General features: G+C 45.3%; 1 protein-coding gene across 2 annotated transcripts in view; it reads right to left on the reverse strand.

Moving 5' to 3' along the window:
• The window catches only part of RTTN (rotatin), a 97,494-nt gene that overhangs the window by 32,031 nt on the left and 39,130 nt on the right, over positions 1 to 26,333 (reverse strand). For both annotated transcript variants that reach the window (XM_037145524.2, XM_053664297.1), the window contains exons 25-34: positions 25,616 to 25,855; positions 24,349 to 24,493; positions 18,429 to 18,583; positions 14,911 to 15,130; positions 11,770 to 11,898; positions 11,191 to 11,301; positions 9,146 to 9,304; positions 8,375 to 8,446; positions 3,702 to 3,891; positions 2,126 to 2,217 (exon numbers count right to left, since the gene is read on the reverse strand). In XM_037145524.2, coding sequence (XP_037001419.2) covers positions 2,126 to 2,217; positions 3,702 to 3,891; positions 8,375 to 8,446; positions 9,146 to 9,304; positions 11,191 to 11,301; positions 11,770 to 11,898; positions 14,911 to 15,130; positions 18,429 to 18,583; positions 24,349 to 24,493; positions 25,616 to 25,855 — 1,513 coding nt within the window. The remainder of the gene's footprint in view (positions 1 to 2,125; positions 2,218 to 3,701; positions 3,892 to 8,374; positions 8,447 to 9,145; positions 9,305 to 11,190; positions 11,302 to 11,769; positions 11,899 to 14,910; positions 15,131 to 18,428; positions 18,584 to 24,348; positions 24,494 to 25,615; positions 25,856 to 26,333) is intronic.

Raw genomic sequence — 26,333 nt, forward strand, 5'->3', positions numbered from 1 at the left:
GCTTTAACTGTATACACTGGAGTCGTCGTTCAAATGTATACAACATAAAAAAAGAGCTCAGAAAACACCAGGAAGGACCAAGAGGAGATGACAGGTCCTTCCCATCTGACTGCAGCCTCCCACTCACATCCAGACACCAGGACACAGGGAGGGTTCCAGGGGGACGGCATCCAGTTTAAGACCACAGCCTACAGAGCCTGTCCTGGCCCCTACACTAGCTCTGGGGCCCTGGGCCAGAGACCTCAATGCCCCGAGATGGCACCGCTTCGTCTGTGAGAGGCCACCGCCCTCCAGTGGTGCGGTCCCGACCGCCGAACATGCAGCTGCACGGAGCTCACGCGCAGGCCGGGCTGGCTCCACACGTCAAGGGTTAAAATAATTGATTTTTACCAAAATTCAGGAAATGTATTTTAGTACAAACATATAATAAGACCCAAACCCACTTCACCTATTTCAGTTAGAGATTACTGCTTAATAAAATTGCTGAAATCTAGTTCAAAATGTTTTTGTTGGCTTCTTTAAATGCCTGCCCTGACAGCAACGGCTGTAACTCTGTCATTACTCAGTTTGGAAAACTTCAAACACGTGAAAATGAGTACAAAACACAGAAAAAATACAATAAATATTATTGGCTCTTCCTAATAATTTTAGGTGAGGAGTAGTTATTTATAAAGTAGCATGTGCTATGCACACATAAGAGAATGAATGTTCTGTTTACAGCTGCCACTGCACTCGTCCTGAGCAGGTGTCACTGGGACGCACTGCTCTGAGGGCACGTGATGTCCCAGCACAAAGGACCTAAAGGCTTCCACACCGACAGAGGCCCCCTTATTTGAATGATGATTACGACAAATAACACATATCCAAAGCTCTTCTCAGAAAAACTGGTACCCTAATCTCTGAGATTTATGTCACAATAAAATTGAGAAATGCAAAAGTTTGACTTGCTTTTGCTTCTTGTACTTAAGTATTTTTGTACACGACCAATACAACTGTTATCTACAAAACAGCTGAGATAGCTCAAAACTAATCACAGCAGTTAGCATTTACTGGGGCCTTACTGTGAGCAAGCAACTGAACAACGTGCGGAGACTCCCAGGTTAGTCAGCACCCCTTTAACAGACAGGGCAACCCAAGGAGGACTGTTGGGCACAGGCTAATGCCATCCTTCTGTGAGTTAAATAATCCTCTTTGCCTCAGTCACAGCACTGCTCTCATTGAGACAAAGACGCGCAGTCTTTCTAGCTTGGAAAGGAAAGCGTGACACCTAGTGGAACGGTAACTGTTCCACTTCTCTAAGTAAAGGTGTAGTTTAGCGCTAAAAAAAAAAAGAGAACTCTTCTCTCAAGTCTCAAAAAGATAAAAAAAAAATCTTAAAACTGTAGTAAAGAGTACCAGTTTCTGGAGAAACTGTACCGTAAGTAGCCCCTATTGATGCCTAAATGACGGTCATCGTTCCCAGCCTTCTTTGCCCCTGGAAGCAGATGGCAGTTTGGGCCTTCCTGGTTCTACAACACTGTAATCATTCCAACAACACCGTACAACCGAACATGATGTTTTCCAGTCAAGAATAAGTGATTCTGCCTGCTTGTAAAACAAATGAACCTTAGGATCATTATTATCTAGAAATACTTAGTGTGCCAAATTTTGTGGAACCGAGCACCTAAGAACGGAAAGCAAAGGGGAACAAGGCGGGCAGGCCCTCCTAACTTTCCTGTGCTCTGCACCGCCCAGGTGAGAGCGGTTTCCGGACACGAGTGTGCAGAAATGTGCGCATCGGCACACCAAGTCATCCGAAGGGGTGGCTGTCTCCAAACTGCTGGGCCCTAAGCCAAAGGTCAGGGGCACCAGGCACTATGAACCCTGTGGGATCTGTGCTCTTTTCCTGCTACCACTGGAAACACTGGTAAAGTTTGGGTTCTTTGGAAAAGACAGGAGAGAGCTGGAAGCTCATCTCCGGGGACAGCCAGTGCAGCGGCAAGGGCTCGGCTCAGGCAGCGCTTCGCATCCACTGTGGCTGTCGGAGCAAACACAGCCTGACACCCCCGCATGACACCTCCCCACTAGGAAAGATTCAACTTTCTTCAGGGATCAAAGAAAGCAGTTGTGGGCCCTTTGGAGGTACCATTGTTTCCAAGGTGGAGAGAGAGCTTGGATCTCGATCTTGATGGGACGTTCTGGAGGGAGCACTCCAAAACTTGAATGAGTCTTCCAAGCCTGTGACAACAAGAAGACTGTCACCATGAATGTCTCCTGGATACTGTAACAATTACCAGAAAAACAGTCATTACATGAAAGCAATCAAGAACTAAGGAAAGGTGTACCTAATTAATCTGTGTATAGAGCTAGTTTTACAGAAAATGATAGACAATGAGCTGAGTGTGCTTTAGCTTAATCATATGCAGTGTATCAGGGGCACCAGCTCCCGGACTTCCGTGTGCTCGTTAAAGCGGTTCCCGGCGCCCAACCCAAGAACCTCGTCCACACCCAAGTCCGGGCAGCCGTGCACCTGCATGGCCGACACACTCGGAGTGGACGTCCCTGCTCATGCTCCATGGGCCGCGCTTCCTCAGTAACACGGGTCCAAAGACACCCAAACCACTGAATGGGTCACTCTCCCAGCAGGGACATTATTTAGAACACTCCTCTTAACTCCTCCAAGAAGTAAGCAGAAAAGTGAATCAGAAATTTACACTTAAATATTTCAAGGGAAAGAAACTTCATGTCTGGGCCCTGGATGGTGTGGCTCAGTGGACTGATCCACACACTGATGTTTTTCTCCCTCCGTCCTTCCCTTCTCCTGTCTCTGACAGTAAGTAAATAAAATCTTAAAAAAACTTCATGGCTATACTTTATTTTTCACTGACTCAGAAAAACATACATAAATATATACATGCACATAAATAAATTTTAATTCATAAACACATACACATACATGCATCACAGGGGGCATATACAATAAAATTAATTCCCAAACTCACATTTGGAAATTCTTTCTACTGTTCTTGCACCTTTTCTGTAAGTGTGAAGTTATGTCAAGATTTTTCAAAATTATATGAAATTAATTTTAAATTTCAATTTATTTCTATAAATAAATTATAAATTATTAAAAGATATAAATTACTACATGTTCTAAGATCTTATACTTAGGAAATCCAAGAGAATCTACAAATAGAAATAACGAGGTTTCAGCAAGATTTTTTCACAAATGAGTAACACGCCAAACACAAATGCATTTCTGGATACATTAGCAAAACAAATTACAAAATTTAGTGGAGAAACGTCTTACTCTTGACCTCTTAGGAAGACCCTTTTTAAAGTTCAGGACAACAGTAGCGGAAGCATAAAACTTGGCCGAAGGTCATGAAATACCTTATGAAACATTTATATATGATTTTAAAAGTGGTTTCCATGAAGAATTTGTAACGCAGAAAAATGCTTAAGCAATGTCTCGTGAAAGGAGGGAAAACAAAAATGCACGCGAGACATGAACACAATCCCGTGAAACACACCCAGCCACGCGGAGAAAGGGACTGAAGAAAACAGACCACGGGGCGGCAGCGGCCGGATCCGGGCAGCAGGACGAGGGACGGAATCGATTTCTCCTGTGTACTTATCATGTTTCAACATTTTGTAACAAACACTCAGGTTTCTAACAGTTTAAAAGGCATTCCGTTTCATAAAAGTATCAGTGTGCTCACCATTTAAATCGCTGCCGTCTGAAGCTCTGTCAAGGGCGGAGCCCTTCCAGTCACAGGTATACAGTCCGAGGTGACACTGTCTCACCATCTGGCCCAAGTGTTCGTAGAAATGGCAGTGATGCAAAAGGGCCTGCAGGGCGGGCTTTCCTATGAGCGACAGCCCAGAGTCCTCGTCATGGACACAGGGGCCCTGTGGGAGAAGAGGGGGCGACAAGGAGAGGGGGCATCGTATGGCTCCTTCGGGGACCTGGCGGGTCCAGGACCCACAGGCCCCGCCCCTGCCACGCCCACCGCAGCGAGGCTGGTGCGCCCGGTCACAGCCGCCCAGGAGGGCACTGCAGGCAGAGGCTCCCCCAGTCTCTCAAGGGGCCAGTTAGTCTGAAATCTGTCCGTGAAATGGTGCGACTTCAACCAAGTAATTATACACTTGAGCTATCAACACAAAAAACTACTACACAGCCTACACAGAACAACAAGTATTAAAATAACAGAAACAATGGGACCCAGGCAGCTACAATTAGTCTTCATGGCTACTGACACTCTAGATAAAAGGCAGTGACCCATCAAGGCCCACAGTCAGCGCTGCCTGACACTTAGCCAACCGCCTAACGAACCTCGATAAATTAATAAAAATACTGAACAAGTAGCTCAAACAGTATTTTTCTAAATATATTTCATAATTAACGCCCAGAACAATTAAAAAATGTTACACAGATTACATACAATTATTCAGAATTTTTACTTTTGCAGAACTACGTCTATATAATAGCTTCCCGGATGAGTTACAACCTCAGGGCAAAACTGACCCAGGTGTAAGAAAAATGCACAAGAAAACGGGACTGTGCACACGTCAGAAACCAGTCATTCCAGAGCTCCTACACCTGCCAACCTTTACTCCCAAAGACTTCCTCAGGCTGACGGTTGGAGCTTCTGCTACAAGGACAGGTGTTGGAAACCTACTGTACTCTAAGGCCCATCCCTCCCTTAGAAATAAGTATTTTCAAAGTGAGAAATTACACATGAAACTACAATGGAGAACTATAGTAGCTATTCTAGAAATATGTATAATCGTCTTAAAGATGTCTAATTAATCACATTTATCCTTCATGTATTCACATATTTTAAAATTGACTCTATAGTTCTTACTAACAGAAAAGAAAAAAGATTTACAAAATAAAGATAACAAAAAATGTCATGCGAGGCATAAATTTAAAATTAAATCTACCTGATAAAGTTTTAGAACCTGTTTTTTTGTTCTTTGCCTCGAAATCAAGGTGAAAATTATTTGGTTTACCAAGACTGAAGTTAAACTAATTCTGATATGAAACAAAGCATTAATATCCCAGAAAATAAAGATTAAGAGACAAAAATGTAAAAGGAAACAAGGAAAATCAATTCAGGAGGCCTAATATGGGACTCCCATAATTTGTGTAAACATAAAAAAGAAAAGAGGTTTTTAAAATAAGTATGAGAAAAACGATCTGAGCCAAGAGATATAGAATATCTACATCTTTTAACTAAGGAGCTTAACGAATGTCAAGCAAGAGAAATAAAAAAAGATAATCATAAGTTCTAAAATATCGGAGGTGAAGAGAAGATGGAGAAGAGTCAGCCAGAGTCGACGGGTGTCCACCTGGTCATCAGGACCCCGACGTTAGGAGACAGTGGCACAGATTCTCAGAGAACAGCCTGGTATCTGGTAATTAGCCCAAACAATCAATCCAGTGCAAACTTAAATAAATTTCCTAAAATGCAAGAACTCATGAAGTTCATCACTCATACACTGGTTTTTAGGTAAGAATACAATTATTTTGAGGCTGATTACTAGAAAAGAAAAACCTAATTAAAGAAAAAGGATGATTGTGAGCTTAGAAAAACTTGCTATGATAAAAAGTCACAGTGCAATATAAACTCCAAGGGGGAAAAAAATCACCCAAATAAATTCTGTAATCACACACACACACACACACACACACACACACACACACACACGGAAGCAACTCCTCTGTGGGCCAGTGGGGCCCCGGCCCTGGAAGTGGACCTGAGAACGTGCAACCCCAGCCCAGCTACTGGTTCTGTAGCAAATCGCTGGTCTTCACTCTCTGGAATCAAACCATATAGATAAACGGAGGCAGCTGAAGAGAACACAACCGTACCCAACCTTCAGGAGGGAAAGGAAAACCAGGCCAAGATGATAAAACTGGCACAGATTAGCAGCAGAAGGACGGCGTGGACACCGGTGAAAGGGTAGGAACAGCTCAGCCAGACCTTCTTACCTTTCGCACGGAGCCCAGAGTTGTGGCCCATAGAAAACGAGACCAGAATCCGCAGGGGCGGCCAGTGGAGGAAGTAAGAACAGCAACAGAACTATATTGGAGGAGACTGTTTGAATGAGCTACATCCTACGTATCCACACAGTAAAGCAACAAACATATTACTGCAAACACGCTGAAGAATTAAAATCAGTAGGAGGCGAAGCTGCCTCTGTGAATGGAGAGAGGCAATGAATTTCATTATAGGCTCTATTAGCTCTTTTAACCACATGTACTTAGTACTTGAAAAAAATCATTTTTTCAAAAAAGTCAGACAATTCACTCAAAATACATTTTAACTTCTCAAAGAAAACCCAGCAGTCTGGAACACGTACACATCCTTTTTTATTGGATTTATCCTGACTAAGCAGTAGGCCTGACCTGCCTCCCCGACAGACAGGCCCCAGCTTCCCGGCAGCCAAGGCTCTTTAGCAGCAGGAGGGACTCCCAGCAGGGAAGCCACACCCAGCCCAGGGCCCCAGGGGTTCTGGCTCCGACTCTCCACAGGTGACTGAAGGTCCGAGGGCCAGAACGTCACCACCTTCCAGGCTCGGCCCCGCAGAGCCACCGTGTGGCAGGGAAATGAGGTGCCTGTGTCCTTGCCAGCCCTGCCCTCAGGTGAGGCCTGGGCTGCAGGGTCAGCCAAGATCAGCCAGGGAACTCGGACAATGTGTGCAAAGCAGAACTGTTCAGACCACTGGGAAAATATGAACTAGGAGAACTCTTCAGAGCACGAGGAAAAGACTGCCAGCACTTAGCAACCATTCTGTAATAACTGCTTTGGACAAGGACGTCATAGGACACGCCCATGAATCTGAAAAAGTTGTGCTCAAGGACGCAGTAGCTGCCACACGCCATTCAAACACAGCTCACCCCGTGTCCAAACGCAAACATGCCCATTAGCGATGCTTCATAGGGAACTAACTAGACACAAAATGGAAAGTACATTTAAGAAGGACAGAGATTTAGTATGTTCAAGAAAAAAATTTTTTGATATATAAGAAAAAATTTAAATGTGATAATGCCATTTAGAGATTGGAAAAATGACCCTAATTATATAAGAAATCCCTAACTACGTATAAATTATGAATATAGTTAAAATGATACTGTTTCTCTGACACTAAGTACTCATTGTTTTGTGAAATCAACACTCATGACTTGTGATGAACACAGTAAAAGATGAAAAATATGCAATGACAGTATTACATTAACTATGAAAATGACCTACAACTGAAAATGACCCACTATCGAACACACACACCCACAAACACACATGCAGCCAGTTCAGGGCTGTGTCCACTGAGTGCAGGGAAGCAGTGACGGCCCCCCCACCCCACCCCCCCGCCCCGCCCAGCAACAGCGCGCACGTCTGGACACCAGGTTTCCGTCTGAAGAAACCTGGGCTCCCTGCGCGAAGTCTGAGTCCAGGCGGGGGCTGGGAAGCCCAGACGTCCGGCTGCACAGAAAGGAAGGAAGGGCTGGAGGTGGACGCAGACACGGGAAAAGGACACGAGGCGTCACGAAGGGGCTCCTCCTGGCCAGATTCGGAACAATTTCAACATCTAAACACATAACGACAGAAACAGACTCAGTTTCCTAGAGTGCATATTGCACACTGGTGTAAATAATAAAAACGAGTAAACAAGTGGGGAAGAAAGGAAAGCTCTTCCTCACAATAAGATGTAATAAATGTCCCAGAAGCGATGGAACCAGAAAGTCAACACTTGGCAATCACTCTGTAATAACTGCTTTGGACAAGAATCAATAACACAAAGTTAAAACTAAGAAAGTAGATGAGGAACAGACACTCATATAGTCTCAAAAGTATCTCCCGGCAAAGGGGAAACCTACAACAGAACTCCACAACGAAGGAAACAGGTGGAATTTACCTCAGCCAAGTGAGCAAGTCCCAATCGGCAGTAACGGGACAGACAACATGTCTCCACAGAGACCGCACTAATAACACACACTCCCACGGCTTTTCTGCAAAACGCACGTAACCTAATTAGAGAACATCACAAAAACCGAACGGGCTGCGCTCCCCGAATGCACTCCTGTGAGGTCTCACATGTTAATTCAGGCACTTTGTACTTCAGAGGAAAGAAACCAAGCCACGTGACCGCCCTGTGGGTGTGCACTCAGTCACCAGCATGGGGACGTCCACTTCTGCTCCAAGTCACCTCACCGCCCCAGAGGAGAACGCATAAACCTGACCAAGCACGTGAAAATTTCTATGTTTCCTTGTAAGAGATCCTGCTGCCTAGTACAAATTTCATCAGTAATGAAATATAAACATGCTGAAACTTACCATCAATCAACCTCAAATATCTACTAGATTGATAATTGTTCAAAGTCACCCACCTGCCAAGTATAATCCTTTATAATTACTGACGGCATTGGAATTACAAGGAGATTCTGAAGAATAAACGCAGCCTGAAATTAAAAAAGAAAGTCAATAGCGCCACCTTGCGGTCGTCTCTGGAACAACCAGCGTGCCCTAACTTAGTAACAAGAGCGCCCTCCCTGGGTGACTGCGGGAGCAGACAGGCCACTCCCAGAAACGCCGCCCTGCACCTCGGGTCTGGGAACCACCACCAGGGCTGAAACTGTTTCATCGGGAAATACAGTTTCTCCTACTTCAGAACTTTGTTTTTCACAAATAAAGTGGTCTGTATAAACAGTTCTGGTGGCAATGAGTAAACATATTTTCACCATTCTGTTATCCCCTGCACACCCACTGTGCGCACACACCCCCCCATCCTCGCCCCTCCCTCACACAAGCCGCTCTCCATAGAGAGTCCTATTTAACAAAGGTCGCAGAGTGGTCCAAAGAGTATAGGGACAACCCCTTAACTAAGCTTGTACACAGGAGAGAGCCATCAACATGGAGGTCACAGAAAGTACTTTTCCTGTGAACCTTTTCAGTGTATCGTCGAGTGAGGGTACTAAAACGACCCAACTCTGCTCTGCCCTCAGCAGAGCAGAGGACTCCCACATCCACTGTGAGTTAACACCACTGTCACGCTGCACTAGCACCTCGCGTGGGTTCCTTGCAGGGCATCAGTGCGATTCCGAGGCCCAGCCCCACACACGTCTACGGGGAAGGGGGTGGAGGGGACACGGGCAGCGTACCTCCCGGCGCACCAGGCTGCACTCCGACTGGTCCAGGAGAATGTTCACCACGGTGCCCCAGAGCCCCCCAGAAATGTTCTGGCAGCTCTGGGCCAAGGCCACGCAGCCGCTCTCCACGGTGGTCAGTGCTGCCCCCAACCCCAGCGACGTGAACCGCACCTGCTCGGGTGGAAGAAATGCTCTCAAGTCGAAGAATCTGATTCCCTAACATAAATTCTTCGTTTTCCTGGTACACAGAATATCACATTTTATACACTGTCTCGACAAGCCTAAATTATAAAAGACACATAAAAACAGTGTCCTATAAGTGCTTGAATAAATAAAATCCTATTCCACAATTCAAGAAGGCAATAATATAGGAAGAAAACTTAACTGAAAGGAAATGTCACAAAATGTCAAAGCCAGGTATAAGAAGGAATAAAAAATACAGCTCACAAGACTTTTTCCGAAGAAAGCAGAGGGTACTTACATATCTTTAATGAGGCAACCCCAGATCATTCCTCATTTTTAAAGAGACTACCTATTATTTTGTATTATCATCCTTAATTTTTTAAAGACTTTATTTATTAATTTTTAGAGAGAGGCGAAGAGAAGGAGAAAGAGAGGGAGAGAAACGTCAGTGTGTGGTTACCTCTCACACGCCCTTAACTAGGGACCCAGCCTGCAACCCAGGAATGTGCCCTGACTGGTAATCGAACTGGTGGCCCTTTGGTCACAGGCTGGCATTTGATCCACTGAGCTACACCAGCCAGTGCCCATCCTTCATTTTTAGTTTCCTCCAAATAAATGGCTTTAACTTTTTAAAAATTTATTTTCAAAAAGAAATAGTGTAGTTATTTTTAAAAGATATTTAGCATTTTCGCCAAAATTTTTTTTAAAAAATGTTTTCAAGTTTGATGTAGTAAAATCGGTGTGTACCACAGCTGCCCAGGCTACACATTGCGCTGAACTTCTCAACTCTCTGAATTCTAACCCCCTAGTACAGTTTCACCGATAACTACAAGGTAACAACAAATGTAGTCATGATATAATCACACAAGTGCAAGGCAGAAACTTGCAGAAGTCCAAGTTCAATCTGTCTAAACAATGTAACCTCTCAGTTCAGATCAAATAATACATCTGTATGTACATCAAGGTTTCTATTATAATGGGACGTGACAATTTCTTGCTTGAATTAATGGATGATGTATATAGTTACCATTACTGTTTTATATACTTAAAGTTTTGCTACGAGTAGATCATAAAATTAAACAGTGAAGAAGGTGGGAAGAAACTTTTGGAGGTGAAGGGTATGTTGCTGATGTGGACAGTGGCGTGGTTTCTCCAAACTCAAGAAGTTGTGCACACTAAGTACATACAGTTTTTTGTATGACAGTCATATGAAAACTCATTCATAATATAAAACTTTGCACCGCAATGGGACTATTCTACTAATGACACAAGTGTCACCTGGCAGCGATCCTTCTAAACTGGCTGGAAATGACTGGGTGTTTCCAATAATTTTCACTGTTCTTTCTAAAAGTGACAAATCCTGTAATTCTTTCATTTTTCATGTGTTCCACCCATGTGAAAAGGCGGTGCTGTGGACTGAAACGTGTCCCTTGGAACTCGCGTGTTGAAGCCCTAACACCCCGTGGACTATGTGTGAGGACCGGGCTCTTGGCTCAGGGGAGCTCAAGGAGGTTGTAAGGGTGGAGTCGGACAGGACTGGGGGTCTCAGAGGAAGAGGAGGGAAAAGTCACACATCCGAAAGCAAGAAGCTTAGCCCTCCCCAGAACCCAACCATGTTATCGACATCTTAACCTTGGACTTCCAGCCTCCAGAGCTGTGGAAAACAAACTTCTTTTCTTCAATCCCACCCCCACCTGCCCCCTACCCCAATCTAGAGTATTGTTTCGGCAGTCCAAGCCGATTACACGGTGGGGAACAAAGTTTGAGGTTTAGCAGCCACATTAATCGCCCTTTGGAAAATACGAACGTGCACATGCCGTGCTTCATGTGTTTCTTAATCTGCACCTAAAGGACTCGCTTCTCCTCGCACTGACCTCTGGGTCTCGGTCGACCCACAGTGGAACCAGCCAGGCCAGTCCCTGCTGGGCGGGCGCGTGCTCCTCGCTGGGACCACCCAACGGCAGGGACCAGAGTGACACCCACTCCTGCAATTGAAAAAGGAAAAAGGGAGCAGAGACACACGAGGTCACTTTCCAAGAATAAAATACAGAGAGTTCTAAGTAACTCTGAATTTTTAAAAATCAAAACAAAGTAAAAATGTACTGACGCTTGGCTTTAATTCATTCATTTAGCCAAAATAAGGCAAACAAAAGTACTGGCTTCTTCTTAAAAAGTTAAACATAACATTTTTCTTCAGAACAGCTATTTCCCATATGATTTTGAAGCAACATTGTCTACAATGCAGATGTCAGTCAAAATAAATTTCAAATAAAATTCAGATTTGTGGAATAAGCAACTTTTCAGAAACATCTTAGTCAAAAATCTCTTTTGTCTCCTAAGGAGAGATTTTCCCCGCAGTAGCCCCCATAAACCCAAAATGCCGCTGGGGCCCGGACTGCCGCCCACGGCGCACAACCCCCCTCCTCCCGTGCACCGCTCCCTCGCAGGCTCACCGGGCTCCGGTCCTGGGCCGCCATCTCGTGAGACAGGTGGAGCAAGCAGAGGACCGTGCTCTTGGTGACGCCCTTCCCCATGAAGGACGTGGCGTTTCCCCCACGCTCCACGTAAAAGGAGGTGATGACCTAAAAAACAGCGCCGATGACTTGACACAGGGGCTTCACCCAGGGTGCTCAGTACAGACAAACGCATCACTCGCCAGCGACGTGTCTGAACTGACTCCTGACCATAGCTTATACATTTAAGAATGGTTACGATGGTAACTTCTGTCATCTCACCACAATTAAAAATATGTCGTTAACAGTACTGCACCATATATTTCAACATTTGTTAACAGTAAACCATAAAATGTTTTTTCCTTTGGGACTTACATGAAGAATGTATAGTGTCCTTCTAAGAGATTTTAGTGATTCAGAAAATACCCATAACATTCTTCAAAAGTTTAATTCCTCTAAATAAAAGAGCTTATACATACCTTTTTTTACTTTGTGAAAAAGTACGCTCAGAAATTACTAGCTATATGACACTCCTATGGACTACCAGAGTTAAGCTAGATTTTTCTAGAATTATAGTTTAAATGTAAATGGACATTTCCCCACTTCTGAGCAATCTCAGATTTCTATGTCATATTTAAGTACGTGCTTATTGAAATCATTAGCTGTCAACTCTTTTTCGCCCACACCTCAGGGTTTAACACATTTCCATCAGTAGCAACACAATGTTTCTCATCTAAACGATACGACCTTCACATTACAAATGATGCTATAAAGCAGGTACTTGTACACTGACTTACATTTTAAATGCATTAGGGAAGCTTACTTTTTAAAACACATTGGTACGTCTTTAGCTAATATATCCGTTCTAAAACTTCACACATTTCTTACCACGGACACCTTGAAGCATGAGATAACTGAGTAATATACTGCACTTTTTCAGTACTTATTCAAGAGAAAAAATTATTTCATTAAAGGAACTACACGAAAATTCCTATTAAGTTTTATACCTCAGGTAAGAATATTTAGGATTTTGAAATCTTAAAAAGCAAGGTCTACTTTTGGGAAGAAATTCTAGATAACATCACCTGAAGCAGAATTTAGACCAACATCACCTTTACAAGACTTATTAATGCAGGTACAAAATTAAATGTGTAATTTACACTCATTTATGTCCCATTCCAGTATTCAAACTGCATTCTGATTTAAAAATCACACAGAAGACACAATACAACTTAAGTTGCCCATCATCTGCCCACTGTGGACGAGTCCTGCGGGGGCGGCCTGCGGGGAGCTCCGGGACGGCAGAGACGGTCCGAGGACGACTCTTACGAGCGCGGTTCTAACACATCAGTGCACAGACGAGGTAAGAACGCAAAGTGTCGGGGACGGTAACAGTGACCCAAGCTGCTACAGGTCAAGAACTGACAGAAGAGACCGGTCACAGAACCCACACTGAGCGTCCACGCCGGGAAGGGCAGGTTCAGGCCCGCTGAAGGAAGGTTGGGAGTAAGCGAGGGCAGATGGACAAGTGAAGGCAAATGGATAACGAGAGGTAAATAAAGGTAAACGAAATGATACCAGGCCCAATGGCGGAACCAAGGGAGACAGGAACATGACCGTCTGCAAGGAAGTGGGGCCTCGCTACACGCCTGGCAGATACGGAACCAATGAGACGATCTGATGAGTCCTTTTAGGGCCATGAGTTCAAAAGTCTGGGTACATTTCTAGAAAAACACAGCTTACTGCAGCCGGCACAAAAAGGTACAAAATCTAAATAACTCTAAAAATTTCATTTACAACCTTCCCAAAAAGAAAAAACTCCAGGCCCCGATTGCTTCGCCATTGAATTCTACTACACATTTACGCTGGAAACAAAAACCAATTCAAATAAGCCACTCCAAAGATTAAAAAATATTATATGAAGAAAAGGAGAAAACTACATACATATACACAGGACATGATTTTAATTGTAAAACCTGGTAAAAGTTACATGAAAAGATGCAACAATTCTGAAAACATTTTTGAGTAAGAATATGGGTAGAATAATCTTTAAAACATTAACCAACTAAGTCTGTTTATAGTATAAAAGAAATAATACATCATAACCTATTTGGAATTTTCCACAAACTCAAGGTTAACATTTTAAAATCAATACGATGCATCATTGTTAATGGACTACAGGGGAAAACATTATGAATATCTTAAAAGATACAGAAAAAGCAACATGTGTCATTAAAAAAAAAAAAACAACTCTAAACCAAATGAGACTAGAAGAAATATTCCTAAGTCTGATTTTTCTTGAATTAATTTAAGAAACTACCACAAAGAGTATATTGAAAGATGAAAGAGTAAAGCCTTTCCTTTGAGCCTGGAAACAAGGATTGCCGGTACATGATTAATATATAAGAGCTAAGTGTATTTCCACACATAAACACTAGTTCGAAAATAAATGATAAAAACTCATTTTCGCCACGACAAGAATGTTCATAGCAGCAATATCCAAAATGGCTCTGAACTGGAAAAAAGAAAAAGGATGTCCTTCGACACCGTGGTGGAGAGCCCAGAAAAACGAAACTACGCCCACTCCACCCCCAGGCAGCGAGTGAACACCTCTGACGGGGTCAGTGACGCAGGAGCCAGGGTCCCGGTTCCCGTTTACCCATCGGGCAAACCAGGCACTGGCTTACTGCGCGCGCCCACTTAAACGTGAAACTACCAAGCTGGCAAAGAAGCGTTTAGACGAAACTCAAAAGAGCAGCTCCCTCTCGGGAGAGGAGCGCAGTCTGGGGAGGGGGCGAGGAGCTGGGGGGCTTGTGCTCAGCTGGCTGTGCGGACAGGGTGGGGGGAGTGGGCGGGGGGGGGGTGTGCGTGGGGGTGTTGTGTGTGGGTGCCGCTGCGCAACTGACTGGGCTCCCTGTTTACATTTTGTGAGTTTTCTGCACGGTGCTGTGTCACACAAGCATACAGGTTAAACAACGTAAGTAAAGGAGCAAATGACCCTAATGTGAGACTTAAATGTGAGCCCTAGTTTGTTTTTCTTGAAAATCAGGGTATGCGTAAAAGTGACCTTACTGAGCAAAGAGTGGACAACTGCCCACTGAGGGCTGCTTCAGTGGGGGCGGCCCTGGGACCGCGACTTACTTCCAGCAGGCCCGACAAGTACTTCACGCAGATGTCCAGCGGCGTGGCGAGGGCAGCGCGGGAGCCCCAGCCGGGCAGCGCGGTGAGGTGGGCCACGCCCCGCAGGGTCCTCTCCAGGGAGGGCAGGCCGTAGAAGTGCGGCGCGTCTGTGACGCGCAGGCACTGGAGCAGCTTCAGCGCCAGCCGCGTTTGGAAAGCATGGAAAAGTTCCAAGCACTTCCTGCACACAAAGGGGAAAAATCAACCACCAGGCGAGCGCGACGGCGTGGCGGGGGTGGTCTTACAGGTGGCAGCGGGTTCCGGACAAACACTGTATCAGAAAAGTACAAACTAACAGAAAAGCCAGACAATATTCCCTCAAAGAAAACTTTTCAAAAAGAAAAGCATAGTTAAACTACCACCTTGGGTACAGAATGTAAAATACCAGCAAAACAGTGAAAACTACATAGCCCAGGCCGGTGTGGCTAGTGGATTGAGCAGCAACCCTGTGAACCAGAAGGTTACTGGTTTGATTCCCAGTCAGGGCATGTGCCTGGACTGCAGGCCACATGCCCAGGAGGGGACGCTTGAGAGACGACCACACAAGGATGTTTCTCTCCCCTTTTTTCTCCCTTCTCCTCTCTCTAAAAAAACCTAAATAAAATTCTTTAAAAAAAGAAGAAGAATATATAAATGGATATTGTAATTCCCACCCAATAATATGAAAAATTGGCATGGAAAGCTAAATGCATATTTTAAATGAGTTTAATTGCTACATATTAAATTGACATACATTTAAATTATTCAGTGTCATTAAAAAATTTAAATTTATTAGAAAATGTATTTTCCCAGAAAGCTAAAATAAAAGAAAATGAAAGGTTTTAATACATTTGACACAATTTATACAAAACCGTTAAACAATCAAGATACATTTTCTATTAGAAAATAAAATCTCTGAAATTAAGCAGCTAGGCATGGATCCAAAGATATACTTCCCAGAAGAAGTGATATCATTGTGTAAGAAAACACAGAATAAAGTGTAAATTTTCTTCAGCTTTATAGATCTTTAGACTCCAAAAGTGACAACTACTGACTATATCAATATTATAGGTGCGTGGCATACAATTTTTAAAGATCATAATTTTCATATACCTGTCATCCAGATGCTTTTAAAGTTTTAAAATATACACACAAACTCATATTCCTCACAGGTCAGTAACAAAGTAATCTGACTAGTACCATAGGAAAAGTTCGCGTCCCCGATTCCTCTCCCCACCCACTGCCCACTGCGTCCTGTCTCCTCCACACACATCTCTCCCCTCCTCGCTCCCTTGCCGCCTTCTCTACTTGCCCCCTCCCTCCCCCTCCCCCCGCCCCTGATTTTCCTCTTAGTCTAGTTTTCCTTTGCAGTAGGTGCACGACCAGCAACCTATAAGCATACACAAGTATCTCCAGTCCTGAAACAAACAGAAACCCTGACCTGTTCTGTGAAAGAAGGTGCTTCAAACACTCCTCTCCTGACAGTAAAACTCACCGAAGAACAGCCCACACCTGCATTTCTCAGAGTCCAGTCCCAGGACCCCCTGGAGCGCTGATCTAAGGGCAGCTTCCTAAGCTACTGACCCGACCACTTTAAGAACACGTGTGTAAGAGACCTCTCCCCCACTCCAGGTCCAGGGGCTCGGACGTCCCTGTGCTTGGACCCACCCTGCTCTGGCCTTCAGTGCTTCGCTCAGGCACAGCCTGCCTGCAGTGAAATTCACGGGTTCCACGTGCGCCCCGCACGATGGTTTCGTGTGTGCACATAAACATGTAACCACGAAGCACGACAAGATGGGAAACATCCCCAGTGCCTCGGGAAGCTCCCCGGGGCCCCTCTCTGGTGCCACCTGTCCTGACTTGTGTCCTAAAGTCACCCACCTTCTCTTTCACTGCGCCTTGTCCACTGTTAACCCCATGCAATGAATTCTCTATTTTAGGAACTTCATTTCTCGGTTGCAGAATTTGTATTTAGCTCTTTTGTGCACTCTCCATTTCTCTGCTGCTGGTATTCTGCACATTTTTAGTAATCTTGTCCACATGTCCCTCTAATATTTATTATGCTTATTTAAAATAACATTAGTTATAATGGTAGCTTTTAAGTTCTCATATCTGACATCAACGGGTCTGCTCTTAATGACTTTTTCCTCCTAACTATGGGAAAGAGTTTCCTGTTCCTGCACAGTTCTCTTCCTTTCTGGTTATGTGTCACTCTTTTTTATGAAGAGCTACTTAAGCGTGAAGTGCATAATCCTTTCTCAGAGTGACAGCTTGCCCTTTGGTCACAGGACTTGGGTCGAAGCTGATCTCTTGGACCCGATCAGGTGTGGAGCGGAAGCAGGCCTGTGCGGACACCACGGTTTGCTGAAGACGATGTTGCAAGTGTGGGACCAGGGCTTTCCTTCCACAGAGCCTTGGGGTTCAAGCACAGGAAGGCCTCCCCAAATTAAAAACTTCTGTGCTTCAGAGGGCACTATCGAGAGAGTGACAAGAAACCCACAGAACTGCAGGAAAATTTGCAAATCAAACATCTGAAAAGGGGTTAATGTCCAGAGCACAGAAAGACAACTCAACAACAGACAAACGAGCAACCCAGTTTAAAGCCGGGGGAAGGACTTGACAGAAGTTCCCCCGAAGAGTCTGCGGGAGCGGGAGCCGGTGAGGACGTGGGGACTCGAGGGCAGTCGGACACGCCGCAGGTGGGGCAGCGCCTGACCGCCGTGGCCGGCACAGACTCGGCTGCGTGCGCGCGTTCACAGCAGCACCGTCAGAGTCCTACGGGTGGAAATGACCCACGGTCTACCGACAGACACACGGACAAACACAAACTGGCACGTCCACACAGGAAGTAAGCACTGATACGTGCTGTAAAGGGGGCAGGCAGTCCTGGAACACACAACGTTAGGAGACAGAAGCAGACACAGGAGGCCGTGCTGTTTGATCGCACTGATACAAACATCCAGGGAAGTCAGATCCACAGGTACGGAAGGAGCGGTACTCGCTGCCACAGCCCGGGAGGGGTGACTGGGAAGAGGCTGATAAATTGGTACAGGGGTTCTTTGGGGGAAACGAAAATGTTCTGCGATTAAATAGTGGGAGTTGCAAAACAGTGTGAATACACCAAAAGTCATCAATTCTACACTTTAAAATGATCAAAATGACTAGTGAAATTTGCCTCATTTTAAAAATTGAGAGAGACGTGTCAGAACCACATCTGAAAAGCATGAAAGCAAAACTACTCACAAAGCCACAGAAATGGGTATGACTGCACAGCGCGACGTGCCGAGACTCGAGAGAGGACGGAGAACTGAACCCAGAGAGCAGCAGACTCCCCTGCGTGCGGAGCTGCAGAGGGGCAGCCCAGAGATCCCGCCCGCCCACCGGTGCAGAGGCCCTTCCTCCTCCTCGTCCACAGCAAGTGAAAAGTGAGGCTCTTTGGAACTCAAACAAGAACCTGGTCCTCTACCAACATCCCCAGACCTTTGGTGACGCAGCGGTACCTGTCAGTAACTGCCCCGAGACTGAGCAGCAAGGTGTTGAAAAAGGCCATCAGCTCCTTCTGCAGCTGCTGCCTGACCGCGGCTCGGACGTCATCTGCCTCCTCCCGTGCCTGAGACTCCGTCAGAACCAGCAGGTCCAGCAGTGGGTTTGGACTCTACGGAGTGAAGCGGGCAGGGAACATGTTTACTCTCTAATGGGCGGTGGGTGGCTCCCCAGGACAGCCTCAGAGGCTCACGATGTCCTGGATAACCCAGAGGCGCATGCATGCACTTCGCCAGCTGGTGGGGAACCCGCTGCACCCCAGGGCGGCTCGGTGCTCCGAGGTGCTTCGGGTATCATCTCAACAAAGGGAGCATCTCTATTAACAAAACTGAGGAAAGTACAGAGAAGCGTAACGTCGAAAACAGACCACCTGTGATCACACCTCGCAGAGACCACAGCTTCTAGCAGACGGGCACGCACGTCTCTTTGCATGTGCGAGTGTAAGTGTGATTCTGTATTTTTAACAAAATGGGGATCAAGCGAAAAAAATCCACCATTAAAATAATTCCTTTTGCTTCAGCTTGTTAACAAGAGTTCTTCAAAACCACGTTAGTATCTGATTGCTTTCCACCCCCGAGAACCAGCCGCAGTGGCGGCTGAGCCTCTCGACTCTGCCGGCGCCCTCCGCCCTTCACACGCGTTCCAGCCAACGCTGAGTATTGGGGTCTTTGCCAACTTGCTAGGCTAACAAACAAACAAAACTAATGCTATTTAAATTTTTTCCTGTTTTCCACTTTTAAAAAATGTAACTAAAGAAATGTAAAGGATTATTTCTAATAATATTGAAAGAACAGAAAATATCACATTAACCCCCAGCATTAACGATACATGCAATATTCATTAACCACCTATATCACCACGGGCAGTGTGCTACAGACAAGAAACAAGATTTCATGTAACTTTTCCACTGAAGGAGAAAACCTGCATTTTCTTATTTTACATGTGAGTGAAAGGGGTTGGGTAACCTGTCCAAAGTCATGAGTACAGGCAGAGCGAGGACTTGACCCCACAACCGGGGCAGTGCAAAGCTGGCTGACACTCTGGGCCGGCACGGCGTCACCCAACAGTGTACAAGCAACAGGCAAAGGGAGGCACAGCCAAAACGTCACTGCCGCTGTCACAAAGGCCATCCCCTGAAGAACCCCACTCAGGAGTGACCGTGTTCTCCCAGGGAAAAGAAGTGAGGAAACAGGGACCCCGGCTCTTCATGTCACGCACTCCAACCTGGTGCCCACCATCACAGACCACGTCACCCAGGGCCTCCGCCCGCGAAGCCCCGGGGCGTGACGTCTTGCTTTCACGTCACTCGACGACATACACACATCAGCGGCTTTCTCTTTTGCAGCCTTTCCTTTCATCTGGAGCAAGAACTGGCTCACATGGATCAAGTATAATTACGTGAAACATAACCACAATTTCCAACTTTCATACGTGAATAAAACAATCAAGGTACACGTTTAATAACATGACAACAATAAATGTATACTCTAAAGTACTCTCAGCCCCACATCACCAAGGGCGGACCCGGGCCCCCATTCGCACTGACAACACGGGACGCGCTGTTTTCCATGCCGACCCCATCTCGGTAAAACACGACCTCACTGTCAGGAGCTACTAACTTTGACATACAGATAAAACCTTAGTAGAAGACAGAGTCACTTATGAATATACTGATACAGCATGTATAACCATACATACTATGTACAGTACGTACTATACATAGTATGTATACTATGTACAGTATGCGTAAAATCAAGATTCCGCCAAAGAATATCATTCTATTTACAACTCGTTTTTGCTTCTAAGCTGCTGAGATTTTGCCCTTCATCTTCTGCCTTGGTTCACATGTTCACATCAAGATTCAGTGAACCTCGGCAGCATCACTACTAAAATGAGGCGTGAATTTCCATCCTCGGGTACAATAAAGAGTGGAATAGAGGTCTCTAATAATGCCTGTTCATCTTGTTCATCTCAGGTGCTTCATCAGACCTGAAGGCTCTGTCTTCAGACATCAGTATCCAATCCTAACGTTTAACCACCTACTCGGGCCATTGTTTTGTCACAGCCGACCTCCAAACGGCAGCAATTTCTGGAAAGATGGCGCATTTTCTTTCAGCACAGTTACCAGGCATCGCACCCAATTTTCCATCCATCAGCAACCTACAGAAGTAGAGCCTGCACTGCCCCCAGCCCAACGCCAAGTGCACAGGTGCCTGGGAAAGTCAGCCAGAGAGACACACACAGCGTGGTTCTGAATAGCCACCCTACAAAAAAATTATGGTTCCACTTTTATTAACTTCCATCCAAAAATTCATTCTATCAGGAAAGGTGTTAAAACTCGCCACTTCTAGGCAATTTTATATATTTACAAATATCATTACACTTCCTATTAGCATTCTACTGTAGAATCAAGTATTTATAACTGCCCATTTTTGTTAGTTTCTGCCGCCGACACTTTCGTAATCTTTTCATATTGTGTCTATAATTCCGAACAATTCCTTTGGAAACGCTGTTGTACTGACCACCTGAAATCACGTCTCACTGTCTCACCCACTCCAAACGGTCAACTTCAGGAGGCGCTGGGCTGCCCGAGGCCAGGCTTCCGATTTTGAGCCTCGGTCATTACAGACACTAAGTTAACTCCTGTGGCACTTAGAGAGGAAATGCCCCCAGAGGTGGGCACCGAGGTCCACTCCGGCCACCTCGAAGCGTGACTTTCCACACTAGTGATGCGTGACGTGTGAGGAGAGAAAGTCAAAGCTCTGCCAAGACAGCCCTGGTGCTACTCAAAGGAGAGAAAGTCAACTATTCCAAAACTCCTTCCTGAAACAGGATTCAATTACAGCATAACCATCTATAACCACACAGAAATTTCACTTTAATTTCCAAACTATGAATAAATGGTACAATGTGTATCTGTACTAAGCACACTACAAAATTCACAATCATTTAAATATAGAGCTTTCGTTATCGTTTCAGTTATACACAATTTAGGAAAACACAGTTTAATATGCAGTGACTTTTCCACTGTTATATAGTACATACAGTCTTTTATGCTAGTTTTTAATTAATGCACAGATTTTAAAGAAAAGCTTCTACAGCTGAAGCCCATGCTATCTGCTACTTTACAACCCAAAACAACCATCATCTTCGGAACACACGATCTCTAATCTAAGAAGGAGACTGTTTTGGAGCTTATTCTTTTTAAAAAAATGAGTAAAAACATTAAAGTTATAAAACATTTGTAGATCAAAATTCATTTGAGTTATCAAAAAACTCATTCAGATGGAAAGCTTTCTAGAGATTCTTTTAACAATATTTTAATACCCAATTTCCGAGATATTCAAACATGCTTAAAAGTAAAAAGCACTATAATCACATTAGGCTTTACTGTTTTTGCTTTATCGAAAATTCAGAAAATAACTGCCTCTGGGTGCTTATTTTCTAATATTTCAGAGATAAGAGAAAACTCTAAGTAAATATGGGTTTTTGCAATCATCCTGGAGAGAGTAACTAAAGAGCAAACGTTACTGGATGAAGAGTGTATTTACTTTAGAAGTTTAATCATCTTACTAGATTCAAAAAGTGCACTTTAAGAAGTTAATCTTTTGTCTCTCATTTGTAATATAAATATTTTTCTGAGTTCATCCTATCTTTTTAGCTGTGTTGAGGTATTTCTTGCCTGACATTCAGAAGCCAATAATATTCATCCACAGGACAACTGTTCTGTCCTTAAGTTTCACAAAATGGAAATAAAGTTAATCTGAAAGGAGTAAAAATGGCCAGAAAAATATAGAAAATAAAGTTTATTAAAGACAAATTGTTAAAATTATTTTAAAATGTAGTTCTCTAGAAAATACAGACATATCAAGGGCACACAGTACAAAGTCCAGCTAAATAGTCATGTACATACAGGAAATTAGTATGAGTGTTTTAATGGTGGCAGTTCAAACCAGGAGTAGACACAGCATATAGAGAAAATGCTAACCACTTAAAAAATAATCTACGTCCCCAAAAAAGAGAATTAAAAATATAAACAAAAATATTACTTAAAAGTATACGAGAAAACATGGGAGTATCTACTCAAAACTTTGGAGTACAAAAGACCTTTCCGATGAAATACATAATTTAGAACTTATGAAGAAACATATATGTGACTACATAAGAATAACATGGCAGCCCTGGCTGGTGTAGCTCAGTGGATGGAGAGAGGGCCTGCAAACCAAATGGTTGCTGGTTCAATTCCCAGTCAGGGCACATGCCTGGGTTGCAGGCCAGGTTCCCAGTTGGGGGCACATGAGAGGCAACCACACATTGAGGTTTCTCTCCCTCCCTTCCCTTCTCTCAATAAATAAATAAATAAAATATTTTAAAAAAAATAAATAAGTAATATGGCAGCGAATAGAAATACCTTGTCCTGTCCTTACAGAGTTTACTTTCCAGTGGGGTGGGGCACAGGTAAAAACAGCAAAGCCACTCTGCAGACGGAAGTGACAGGTGCAGTGGGGAGACACAAAGCAAGAGCTGAGGCAGAGAGAGACAGCGCGGAGGGAAGGGCGTCACACTGCTTGATGCCAGAGAAGGCTCCCTACGTGACTAACATTCGAACGGAGCACCAAGTGCGCTGGCAGTCAGCATATGGGTATCTAGAGAAAGGGTGCACCAGCCAGGGAGAGAGGAAGTGCAAAGGCACTGAGGTCACTGTGAGTCTCAAAACAAACACACACAAGTATCTCTGCCACGTGGAACTGCCCCAGCAGTCACAGTTCTGGGAATCGTGTCTGTAAGTACACACTCACAGGCGCAATACAGGCCATTGCTTCCACTTCTGTGAAAATTTAACAGGTTACAAAATGAAAGTTATGTTTTCTCATAATTAACCACGTAGATTCCACAATGTCAGAAGTTTACCACTGACTTAATAAATGTTTATTGAGAGTTCTCCCTGCGCAAGGTGCTATGGTATATAACTGTGAACAAAACAGTCCACATTTTCACTATCAAAAAAAGGTAGAAGAAAATGAGCATCTAAACACCTCTCACACAATCACACACACACAGACGTCTTAAATCTATAAATGCTTCAGGAAGTACTCTGTACTAGAATTTCTAACATAAACCAAAAAGTCTTCTCGGTTAGAATTTTTAACTTACACCATATCAGCACTTGGTACTTTCACAGAGAATCATGTTTTAAAATAAGCTTTGTAAATGTATTAACATACAATGAAATGTATTTGCGTTACAAAGTCTGCCATCTTCTCAGTTTAGGCCCTCTTTTCTCATTTTTATGTAGGTTTTTTACATGACCACTTGCATGAAGGTTTATGGTTGCTAGGTTAAGTAAATTCACGTGGTGTTTGGGGAAAAATGGGTAAACGATATATGGCGAGCCAGCGGCCTGGCAAGTTTCCCTTCGCGTGCAGTCAGCTGGACAGCTGGGCGCAGTGGGGCTGCAGGAGAAGACCTCGGTGGGCGCGCAGCCAGGCCCGAGCCCCCTGCACTCATTCTTGCCCGGCTCTCCACCACCACGCCCTCAGGCCTCTGTCCAGCTCTGCTCCCTGCCTCTCCGTACTCCTGTCTGCCCTCCCGTGCCCCAAGGCCCCACTTCGAAATATCGCTGCAGCAGGAAACTCGCAGGGAAAGAGGTGGTGTTGCCCAGCAAGACTGAGGGTCCCACTCACCGGCAGACTTCCAGTTGCATAAACCTGGTCACAACCACACCAAGAAGGCCACACGGCCACGAGCCCTCTGACACCACGTGAGGGCACTTGGCACGGGCTACATCAATATTTTACTTCTCCACAACATCGAGTTAATAATTTTCAAATAAACCACCTGTCACACCTAAATCCCAAATTCCTTAACAACACTTACAGGTCTAAGAAGTAATTCTAGAAGCCAGCTGAGAAGTTCCACCGATGACTTTTTCCTTTGTTCCTTCAATAACTTATTCAGAAAATGTACGATGTCTATCAGCAGTTTCTCATCTTCAGCGCAAGCAGGCAGCACCTGCAGAAACCTGCAGTGAGGAAGACAACACTCAGGGTTTCCGGCTCTAACAGTGGTGTGCTGATAAATACTTAACCACCAGCTGAGCAGTGGACGCTGATTTGCTGTGTCTGCCCACTTCCATGGTGTAAATACCCTCCACGGCTGACAGCCAGACACCAACGTGACACAGAGCCGTGGAGAGACCCACAGCATCATTTCGGTAACACAGAGCAGAAGTAACTTCGAGAGCATGGAAAACAGTGCCGTAAAATGACTGGGGAGTAATAACTTCTGTATAATCGTCCCCTTCATATTCACATGACTCATTTAACTGTAAGTTTGCATAATTTCATATTAAAGAGCAGCTCTGTTTAAACCAACCAGCGTGGCAAACCCCTGACCAGGCAGTGCTGGAGACACACGGTCAGAGGCACATGGTTGGAGCCTCGCTGTGTAAGGACCCAGCACCTCGGAACACATCCACCTCTATTTGGAGAAGGGCACACTTTATGTTAAACCAGAAAGTTGCCCATTCCCCACTGGAGTGACAGGAGGGCCAATATGTGGGGCCACTGCTGCCAACCCCTGCGCCCCCATCTGGCAGGTGCACAAGCCGTGACAGGGTCACAAGGCCGGTCTGACACCTCTCCCAGTTACTGACAGTCCTCCACACCGGGCCACCATCTTCACAGAAGTCACAGCAAACACCAAAGTGAGATCACACTCACGGCTAAAAGCAAGAGCAAAACCAAACAGCCTGCTATACGGGTAGCAAACCCACTACCCACCCACTGACGTCCTAAGTCGCATGTAATATGGACAGCAACAAACCCTCAGTTTGTTCATTCAAGTCTCAGCCTGGTCATTTATTGTATAAGAGCAAAATTTTCCATGATAAGGAAACTTTAAAAGCTGTTGTAAGTTGACTAATAATTCCTTCTAAAATGCAGTGATTAGGTTAAAATTTTTCTCTTCTGCTGTTATTAAATATACATTACAAGTAATAAAAACCCTGGGTTTTTCCTTCTACAAAAGCATTTTTCCCCTCACAGCATCAGTGAGACGAGATGCTCATATTGTCACAGCTGCGGCGACAAACCCGCACACAACCAGCCGGTCTCCGGAACCGGCCGACTGCAGCCCCACTGACCTGCCCAGGGCGCTGTGCCAAGCCAAGGACCTCAGCGAAACCCCACGGGGGCCGGCGCCGCCCTCCAGTGACAGTCTGTCATTCAGGAAGTAGAAACTCATGCTGGTGACCGCGGCCCTCACTTCTTCGTGGGCGGCAGCCTCTGTGACGGCCTGGAGACAGCCCTCCAGGCCGCTGGCTGCGTGTGTCACCGTGAGCACCAGGGTGTCCTCCGGGGATAATCTCAGGGTGTCTGAGAACCTGAGCGCACAGGAGAAAGGAGGAGGGCACAGCTGTTAAACTAAAAGCTCACTTTCATTATAAACTCTGCCTCCAAAATCCCGCTTTATCTCCCTTTCCCTTTCACCAAGGGCGGGCTCCCAGCCGCGCGGCGGCCTGGTCCGCCTCCGCCAACACGAGACTGGCACAGCCGCACCCGGTGCCCCGCTCCCCGGCCCACAGAGCGACCTCCACTCCGGTGGGAAGGCCCCGACGGACCACTCAGGGTTCGGGAGCAGTAACCCTCCGCCGCCTCGTCGCATGCGACCCCGCGTGTGCACACTGGCCTGTCCTCCAGCCGCCTCGTCGCATGCGACCCCGCGTGTGCACACTGGCCTGTCCTCCAGCCGCCTCGTCGCATGCGACCCCGCGTGTGCACACTGGCCCGTCCTCCAGTCCAGAGCCCTCGTCCGGGCGACTCTGCGTGTGCACACTGGCCCGTCCTCCAGTCCAGAGCCCT

The sequence above is a fragment of the Artibeus jamaicensis genome, unplaced genomic scaffold (assembly GCF_021234435.1).
Source record: "Artibeus jamaicensis isolate MK-2021 breed Jamaican fruit bat unplaced genomic scaffold, CSHL_Jam_final contig_354, whole genome shotgun sequence".
In the NCBI taxonomy this organism is placed as follows: Eukaryota; Metazoa; Chordata; class Mammalia; order Chiroptera; family Phyllostomidae; genus Artibeus; species Artibeus jamaicensis.